General features: G+C 39.6%; 1 protein-coding gene and 1 long non-coding RNA gene across 2 annotated transcripts; one reads left to right on the top strand and one right to left on the bottom strand.

Moving 5' to 3' along the window:
* LOC107634753 lies at nucleotides 1,557–6,371 on the bottom strand. Its single transcript, XR_002359941.1, has 3 exons — nucleotides 4,355–6,371; nucleotides 3,384–4,279; nucleotides 1,557–3,301 (listed from the first exon to the last, which is right to left on the bottom strand). It is a non-coding gene; the product is annotated as an uncharacterized LOC107634753 (long non-coding RNA).
* LOC107631722 (probable 3-hydroxyisobutyrate dehydrogenase-like 2, mitochondrial) lies at nucleotides 6,916–8,243 on the top strand. Its single transcript, XM_016335261.2, has one exon. It carries the CDS (start codon nucleotides 7,035–7,037, stop codon nucleotides 7,962–7,964), a length of 930 nt encoding a protein of 309 aa, XP_016190747.1. The 5' UTR covers nucleotides 6,916–7,034; the 3' UTR covers nucleotides 7,965–8,243.

Here is a 9,391-nt window from a genome sequence, read left to right as displayed (position 1 = left end):
ATATTATAAAAATAATTATTAAAATTTTTTTTATATTATATTGTTATATTGTTATTAGTGTTAACTTTTAGGATAATTATCTAATTTATTAATTTAATAATTATTTTATTAATCTAATTAAATAAGTGTCAAAAATTTAAGAGTATATATTCATTTTGGTCCTCAAAGAATTTCAGACTGGACACTTTAGTCCCTAACTAAGAGTATATACCCATTTTGATCCTCAAAGAATTTTAAACCAAACATTTTAGTCCCCAACTAAAATTAATTACTCGATTGGTCCCTAACAATTAATTCCGTCAGTCACTTAAGTCCTTGACTCCGTCAACTCTAACGGAAGACAAGATGATCCTTGAAAACTCTAACATGAGATAAAATGATCTCGGACAACTCTAACAAGGAACAAAATGATCCCTAACCCTTTATTCGAAAATGACACTGTTATTTCCCAATTTTTATCATATCTCGCATAACCCTAACATTCATACTCTCCTTCTTCACCTTCACAGTCTTCTTTTCCATCTTTTCCTGCCTCCTCTTTAGCTCCAAGATTAAGCCATGGTGTAATTGTCACACGTGTCGCACCTACCTCAACATGTCATCGACCACACACTTCCTAAATCTTTGTGACTGGTACATCCACCTCCTCTGCACTTCACCCACCAAAAGCATCCACTTCCACGTCTTTGATAACATCACCTCCAACCCCGACAACGTCCACGACATCCTCGAGACTAAGTTCCACAACTACTCCAAGGGCATGCCTTTCTCCACTATCCGGCAAGTAATATAGATTGTTGGACATTAGGACATCATGAGGAGATTCTCCTTCGACATCATATGCAAATTCTTATTTGAAATAGACATTGAGTGCTTCATTCCTTCTTTTCCGGAGTCCAAGTTGGCAGACAGCTTCGACTTCGCATCCAAGCTATTACAACGAGCAATGTCGTCGTTGCCGCTCATATGAAAACTGAAGCGATTACTGAACATTGGTTCGGATAAGAAGCTGAAGGAAGCAATCGAAGTGGTGGACAATGTGGTCATGGAGATGTTAGGCAGATGAGGAGGGAGATGGCAACGACGACGACGAGTCTTAACAAATCAGACTTGCTGTCTAGATTCATGGGATCCATCGAAGATGACAGCTAGTTGAGAGACATAGGCATTAGTTTTCTGAGTATGAATTGGTTGAGAACAAGTTGAGGATTTTTTTTTCTTGTGAACATTAAATTTATAGAGTGTGCATTGTGTAGTTTGAAGTTATAGTGTTAGATTGTTAGTGTTATGCGAGATATGATGAAATTTGAGAGAGAACAGTGTCATTTCCGAATAGAGGAGATCAGGGACCATTTTGTCCCCTATTAGAGTTTTCAGGGTCTATTTTGTCCTCCGTTAGAATTAACGGAGTAAAGAACCTAAGTGACTGACGAAGTTAATTGTTAGGGACCAATCGAGTAATTAATTTTAGTTGGAGACTAAAGTGTCCAGTCTGAAATTCTTTGAAAACCAAAATGGATATATTAATATACTTTAAATATTAATAACTAATGGAAGAAGGGACAAAATTACACCTGAAAGTTCATACGCTGGACAATAATACACTTGAATCATTTTATGAGTCACGCATGCACAGTAATTATACACTCCGGCGGACACAATCACCATTTCGGCCATCAGCGTGTGGCGTGGTTAGTTTGAGTGGACACCTAGCTCTATTTTGTCCTTGCTGGCACGTTCAGATTCAGTGAGCTGGCCATTTAGTGCCAACTCAAAAAAAATATTTTATTTTAATGAATAATTCCAGTAAACCTTCGTTCTCTTTTATCTTCATAAGGAAGATGCTCAGTGTTGAAACCCTAACACCTTAACCAATAACTAAGAACATGGCTTCACTCAAGGAAAAATCGAGCTCCATATCCCTAAATTGTGGCAGCGCTGTTGGTGGCGGGTCTTCGTTGTTGAGGAACAAGAAGAAGAAGAAGAAGTTTGAGTACAACAACGGCAAGTGTTTGCACGGATTTGAAGCTGTGGTACTCAAGTCTGGAACAGAGTGGAATCTAGATAGATTGTTTCTGCGATGTCCTCTGTGGGAGGTAGGTTTCGAAATTGCATTTCTTATTGTTACTGAGCCGTTTGTTTCCTTCTTCACCCCTCCTTGGATTGTTGTGTCTAATCTTTAGAGTGCTGAACATCGTTGTGAGTATTTTGTTTGGCTGGACGAAGTGGAAGAAAAAACAAGAAACATTGGGGTAGAGGTTGTATCTGAAAAAAGGCCATTGAAACAATCATACAAGAAGATGAATAAACTTACAGAGTGTGCCAGCAAGTTGGAAGAAGATGTGCAAGAGTTACATAAGACAGTTGATATAATTAGGGGTGAAATAACTTGTATTAAGAATATAGTTATGGGTGTTTGTTTAAGGTTGAGTTTTTGGGCATTATTGATTTTGATGATATATTCTCAGAAGTGAGGATCGTGTCTAATAACTTTCAAAGTTGTATTGAATAAATGGAAGAAAAAAAGATCTCATTTTTTTGTGAATCATATATTGTAAGTGGTGTAACATCAACCATTGACATCAGAAAAAAATATAAACATGTGACAAGATTAGGTACAAAACAAGCAATTCATAACCAAGCTATTTCATACAATATCCAACAACATCTTTTCAACCACAAGTCTCTGCTTCATTGTAAACACAAAATAGGCAGAGTAGCGACCATAATCATTGAGTTTTCAAACAAGGCAGAAATACATAATTAAGAAGCAAAGTCACAATGTATATAAGATAATATATCACATACTACTAGATTACATAAAAAGGTCCCAAGGTTTATGATGATAAAGAAAACAGCCATGTCCACAAAAAACAAAACATACACATCAGTCTTTAGTAAAGGTTCTATGTCTATGTTGTAGCCCCTTGCATGGTCCACCTTCACTTGGGCCAACTTGATCAGTTGCTGCAGCTGGGCCATTGGTTATCCCATAAACTCCTCTTGGGACCACTTTTGATGGTCTTGGGTCCGGATTTGGTTGTTGTCTCAGACTTGGAGTTGGCATAAACTGTTCAAACCTCTGCCTCATTGTTGGGCTTGCAGCATTCATGGTTTTAGTGGAGACTATAGCGTTAGACTTGAGTCTTGGAGCAGTAGCATCATCATTAGGGTTCTGTTGTTGGGGTGGTGGTGGCTGTGCAGGGTTTGTTGCAACAGCAGCTTCCTCTGCCTCCATAGCTGCTACCTCATCAGCCATATCAGCCTGCTTTTTTTCACAACTCCTACTATTGTGGCCACTCTACAACATATAAACATGATTGGAGTAAATATAAGAGTATGAGTAATCTCTAGGAATAATACATAAAACATGATATTCATACCTCTTCACAGTATTTGTAAATGATTGTTCCATATCTCCTTTTAAGCTTATGTGGGTTGGAATTTGGTCTTGCCTCATTTCTCTACTTTCTTCTCTTTTTGTTGGTCTGTCAATGGGTGTCTTATAATGAGGGGCTAGTGGAGGATAGCCTTCAGCTTTATCCCAAAATTCTTTACTTGGTACAGGGTTGATGTTATGTTGATATGCTGAGTTATATGCAGTCATTCCCAACCAGTTATGAATCTGGTCTTCTGGCCTCCGACCCCTCAGAGCAAGTGCTGCACAAGCGTGTCTGCAAGGCAAGCCTGTGAGCTGCCAAAATCGACAGGTGCACTTCTGATTTCCCAAGTCAACAGTAACCTTAGTAGGATGCTTCTCAACCTCATATATTTCTTCATTGTCATCCCCTGCCCATGTGGGAGTCTATTTGTTACTTTCTTCCTTCTCTCTCTCAAGCCTACTTAGTTGTCTTGGTGCAACAGAACCAACATAGCCACTTAGAAACTTTTTGTTCATTGCCATAACCCTCATGATATGAACTATGACTTCCTCTAACATTGTGATGATTGGCTTGCCTCTGTACTTGAGAATCTTACCATTGAAAGTCTCACAGTTGTTGTTAGTGACATTGTCCACCTTCGGCCACTCATTGAAATGTGCCTTTGTCCAAGTTTTTGGGTCAAGTCGATCTAAGTATTCCCAGACAGCATTGTTGATTCCCTTTAACCTCATCATTGCAGCCTCAAACTCACTAACAGTGGTAGCTCAACAACATGCCCACACTGCTCCTTTCAACTGTTTATCCTTCCACCTTTTAGTGAAGTTGCTCCAAATGTGCATTGCACAAAAATGATGATGCACTCCGGGCATTACCTGCTCCATGGCTGGTATGAGACCCTGCGTTCACACAAACAACAACAATTAACAAGCTGAGTGATACAAATCAACTAGGAAACAACAATTAACAATTACCTTCTGTTGATCACTCATGAAGTTCCAACCATGCACCCTATAGTTTCCCAAATCACGATGCAGGAGTTCTAGAAATCATCTTCAGTTATCTCTTGTCTCTGAGTCAATGACTACATATGCAATGGGAAAGATCTGATTGTTAGCATCTTGTTCCACTATTGTAAGCAATTGTCCACCGTAATAACCTTTTAGGAATGTACCATCAAGTCCAATAAATGGACTGCAACCTTGTATGAAACCTTTTTTGCAAGCGTTAAAACATATGTAGAGTCTCTTGAAGATCGGGAGGGAATTAGGCATAGGGGTAGTGTCCATATCAATAGTTGCTCCTGGGTTAGCTGTCAACAGGGCAAGAATGTAATCCCTCAACTCAGCATACTACTTCCTCTCTGAGCCCTCAATATTCTCCCTTGCCTTCTTCATTGCCCTCTGTATTTTCTTGTAGTTGATGGTTACATTGAACTCTCTCCTAAACCATGCCTCAGCTTCAGAGGTTTTAAAGTCCCTTTGGTCCCTCAACTTCTCCTCCAGCTGTTCAATAACCCACTTTCTATCAGCTGATTTGTTGGTGTGGCTTCGTGCACAAACATGTTGGTTAACAAACGTCTTTACTTAAAAACTCTTTGGTTCATTAGACCTTGAACAGTAGATAGTCCAAGGACAGTTGGCCTCACAACAAATTGCCTTACACTTCAAAGGTTCCAATCGGCTAAACATGATACTCCTTTCAATTTGTATATTGAACTTCCTAACAGCTCTTTTAAATTAGTCCATAGTTTTGAATTCCATCCCCAGCTCTAAATGTACTGAGCCAAAAGCAGCATTCGGGTTCCCTTGAGACCAAACAGTACGCTCTGCCTCATAGTCACTATCACAGTCTACTGAATAAGGGCTGTGCAGCTCCTCAGACTCATACTGATGGTAATCTGGGTCAGAGTCGTCATCATCATCACTCTCTGATGACTCACTGGTTGCACGAGGGACAAATATTTTTGGAGCTTCACCTATGCCTCCTTGCACAAAGGTCTGTCCACTAGGAGCTAGCCTCTTGTAAGAATTTCTTCTGTTCTTTTGTTTTGTTCTTGATTCTTGGGTAGGGACCTCATCTTGTTCAAGGTTAGGTTGTGATTGAGTTCCAGGTTCAGAATGTGTTGGTGGTGCAGTTTGAGTGGTTTGGGTTTGGGCCACAGGAGTTGTATGTTAGGTTGGGCCACATGTGGTGTGTGTTGGGTTTGGGCCACATGTGTTGGATTAACTTGGGCTGTGAGTGAGATTTTTTTGGACTTGGACTGTGGGTGAGATTGTTTTGCTGGTTCAGATTGTGTGATTTTTTATTGTCTTTTCCTTGGGTTGGTTCTCTTCATTGAAGGTAATGAACTCTGGGATGACTTCTAGCCTAGTGTTGTTAGTTTTCTTGGCCTCGGAATTCTGGCTGGTTTTTGAGTCCTTTGTGCCATCTTCTTTATCCTTCCACCAGGTGATTTCACACTATCTGCATTTACATTGGATGGTTCTGTTTTAGGGCTAGGGACCTCTTCTGCATCTACGTCAACCACCTCAACCTCAGTTGGAATGTCTACCGTATGCTCTCAATACACATGTACCACCCTATCATCATTTGTAATTGCATCCTCATACATGTTCACCACATCTCTATCAAGCCTAAGTAGCTTAAGAGCAACACCACCTCCGGCATCAGGTTTTTTCCAGTAAAAATCCTTCCAGTGAATATATCCCAAATCCTTGAACAATCCCTCCATGAAAAACAGGTTCAGCGTATCCACATTGACTCTAAGTATTAATGATACTTGACCACAGTTGTATACTGTAACCCCTTTTGAATTTCTCTCCAACCTCCCCCCGTGGTGATACACTAGCGTGATGTGACTTGACATCTACGAAGAAAAATAAAACCTTCATAACCACAACTAAACCCAGTAAAACCATCATTTTTTTTGGACAACCACAAACTAGTAACTAAACAAAGATCAAATAGCATGTTTGATCATCATAGGTACAATGGAAAGTTCAAAAGATGTTACCTTTAGATCGTCCCTGACTACCGTTGCTGTTGGTGGTGTGGGTTGCCTTTCTCGAGTACTCCTCCAACGATCAACTGAGTCACCACTTCAGAGCAATGTCATTGCCTCTCTGCTAGGACTCTCTAACTCTCTCAACGTGCAAACTATGTTACATTAAACACCAAGAAAACCTTGAAGGTTCATAATTCAATAAAAGAGAACGAAGGGTTTCAGCCTTAATTTTACCTAATTAATCATTAAAATAAAATATTTTTTTTGAGTTGACACTAAATGGCCAGCTCACTAAATCTGAACGTGCCAATAAAGACAAAATAGAACCAAGTGTCCACTCAAACTAACCACATCACATGCTGATGGCCGAAATGGTAATTATGTCCGTCAGAATGTATAATTAGTGTGCACACGTGACTCATTAAATAATTCAAGTGTATTACTATCCAGTCTATTGCATATGAACTTTCAGTTGTAATTTTGTTTCTTCTTCCAAAACTAATTAATAGAAGAAAAAAAACAATACTTTTAACAGCCTTCTAACCTTTCTTGTTAACAAGTGCGAAATTAGAAGAGCATCCAAAACACACCAGAGTGGCCAGTGCGCACTCCAGTCTGACGAGCATCTTCACTCGGTACCAAAGAAAATGGGAACGCCGTACCCGATGCCCATTGATCCATCGAAGACCAGAATTGGATTCATCGGAATCGGAGTTATGGGCGCCGCTATGGCCTCCCGCCTCATCTCAGCCGGCTACAACCTCTCTTTCTACGCACGCGACCCATCCAACCCAAACTCCCTCTCTCTCCAATCAAAGGGCGCAACCCTCTCCCCTTCCATCTCCGCCCTCTCCCAATCCTCCAACATTCTCTTCACCATGGTCGGTCACCCCTCCGACGTCCGCTCCCTCTACCTCGACGGCCCTCACTCCATCATCTCTTCCCTAAACCCTAACTCCGTCACCGTCGACACCACCAGCTCCCACCCGGACCTCGCCCGCCAGATCTTCTCCGCCGCACGACAACGCTCGTCCTGGTCCGTCGACGCGCCGGTCTCCGGCGGCGACATCGGCGCCAGGGACGGAAAACTGGCGATCTTCGCGGCCGGAGATCGCGACGTGGTGGAATGGCTGCAACCGTTGTTCTCGGTGATGGGAAAAGCAACGTACATGGGAGGCGCGGGGTGCGGACAGAGCTGCAAGATCGCGAACCAGATCACGATAGGAGGGAACCTGGTTGGGATAAGTGAGGGTTTGGTGTTCGCGAAGCGCGTGGGGCTGGATCTGGAGAAGTTCGTTGAGGCGGTTAGGGAAGGCGCGGCGGGCTCGAAGGCGATGGAGCTTTTCGCTGGGAGGATGATTGGGAGAGATTTCAGGCCAGGTGGTTATGCTGAGTATCAGGTTAAGGATTTGGGAATGGGTGTGGATGTTGTTGAAGGTGGTGATGATGAATCTTGTGTTGTGCTTCCTGGTGCTGCCATCTGTAAGCAGATTTTTCAGAGTATGGTTGCTAATGGTGATGGTAAGCTTGGTGGTCAGGGTGTTATAACTGTTATTGAGAGGATCAATGGCATGTGATGTTTGTTAGTTAGTTAGTTAATTATCAATGTAAAATTATCACTATGACTCTACCCAATAAGATTGCATGATTTGCATCACGCATTCACACTCTTAGTAGGAATCCAGTATAGGAAGCACTAGCAGCTTGCACTAGTTCACGTTCAAAGTTGAAACAAATATATTTGCCAAGACCAAGAGTACATGATAGTATTGCAAGTGTAAATTGATAGCTAGTTAGTAATGTGTGGCTGCCTCATGAATTCCTCTCACCTAGATCTTTGACTTTTGAGTGAATTCATTCCATCTGCGTTTGCTTATTCAAAATTGGGCTTCATATCACTCCACAGACTAGACGAAATTTTGTGTCCGACAGAAAAGGACAAATAGTCATTGATCTTTTGATCCGCAAACATTTAGGTTTTCGATAATTTGAAAATATATTTAAGTCCTTGATCTTTTTAAAATTTAGACTTATCAATCACTCATGTTCATTTAAATTATTGACCTTTTCAAAATCTAGACTTATCGATCCCTTATGTTCACTTGGGTTTGTCAGACTCAACAGAAAAATCTGATATGGTTGATACAAATGCACACATGAAAAAATTTTTAAAATTAGACAAATTAAACTCAGGGATCGATATGTCTATATTTTGAAAAGGTCAGGTACTTAAATATATTTTTAAATCTTTAGGAATTTAAATGTCCAAAGACCAAATAATTAGGGATCTATTTGTCCTTTTCTATATGTGTTTTCCTTATTTTGTTTTAGTTGGGCCTTTCCCCACACATGTAATAAAAAAAAATGCCTTTGCAAGATCTCACAAGTCTCAAAATCCTTGCACGATCAAAAGTGTGGGCTGAAATCAAGTGTTATTGGACATACACTCAAGTTGATTTGTTAAGAAATTTGTTGTCAAGTTGGGGTAGCTCTTCTATTCTAACATCAGAACCCCATTGACCCAATAAAAAGTTGGCATTCCCCAAAAAAAAAAAAGACAAAAAGTGTTGGGTATACGAAGATGGAACATGATAAAAATTTAATTGTGTTTTGGTTTGGAGACACAATTTTATCGCTTTCTTTAAAGAGTCCCTATTTACTATAGATTTGATGATAATACTCTCTTAAAATATAATAAAACTTAAGAATTTTTTAATTAGTAATATTAAAATTTTTTTAACTCTCTTTAACAAAATAAATCTCTTAATAATTGAGTAAAATGTACAGTTAATACTTGTATGTTTGAAATAATGGAGAAAGACATATTTATACATATTGTACGTAATAATTATAATTTGCTACATATACAAATAATTGTGTCTATTGTTAATAAATACAATGTTTTAAATATACATAATTCTTTAAGAATTGTGTTTTTTTAACCAATAAATACAATATTTTAAATATAGATAATTTTTAAAAAATTATGTCCTTTTAACTAAAT

Source organism: Arachis ipaensis, chromosome B03 (assembly GCF_000816755.2).
Source record: "Arachis ipaensis cultivar K30076 chromosome B03, Araip1.1, whole genome shotgun sequence".
NCBI classification, from domain to species: Eukaryota; Viridiplantae; Streptophyta; class Magnoliopsida; order Fabales; family Fabaceae; genus Arachis; species Arachis ipaensis.
Note: the sequence above shows the minus strand (reverse complement) of the source record. Positions and strands in the feature narration are given on the sequence as shown.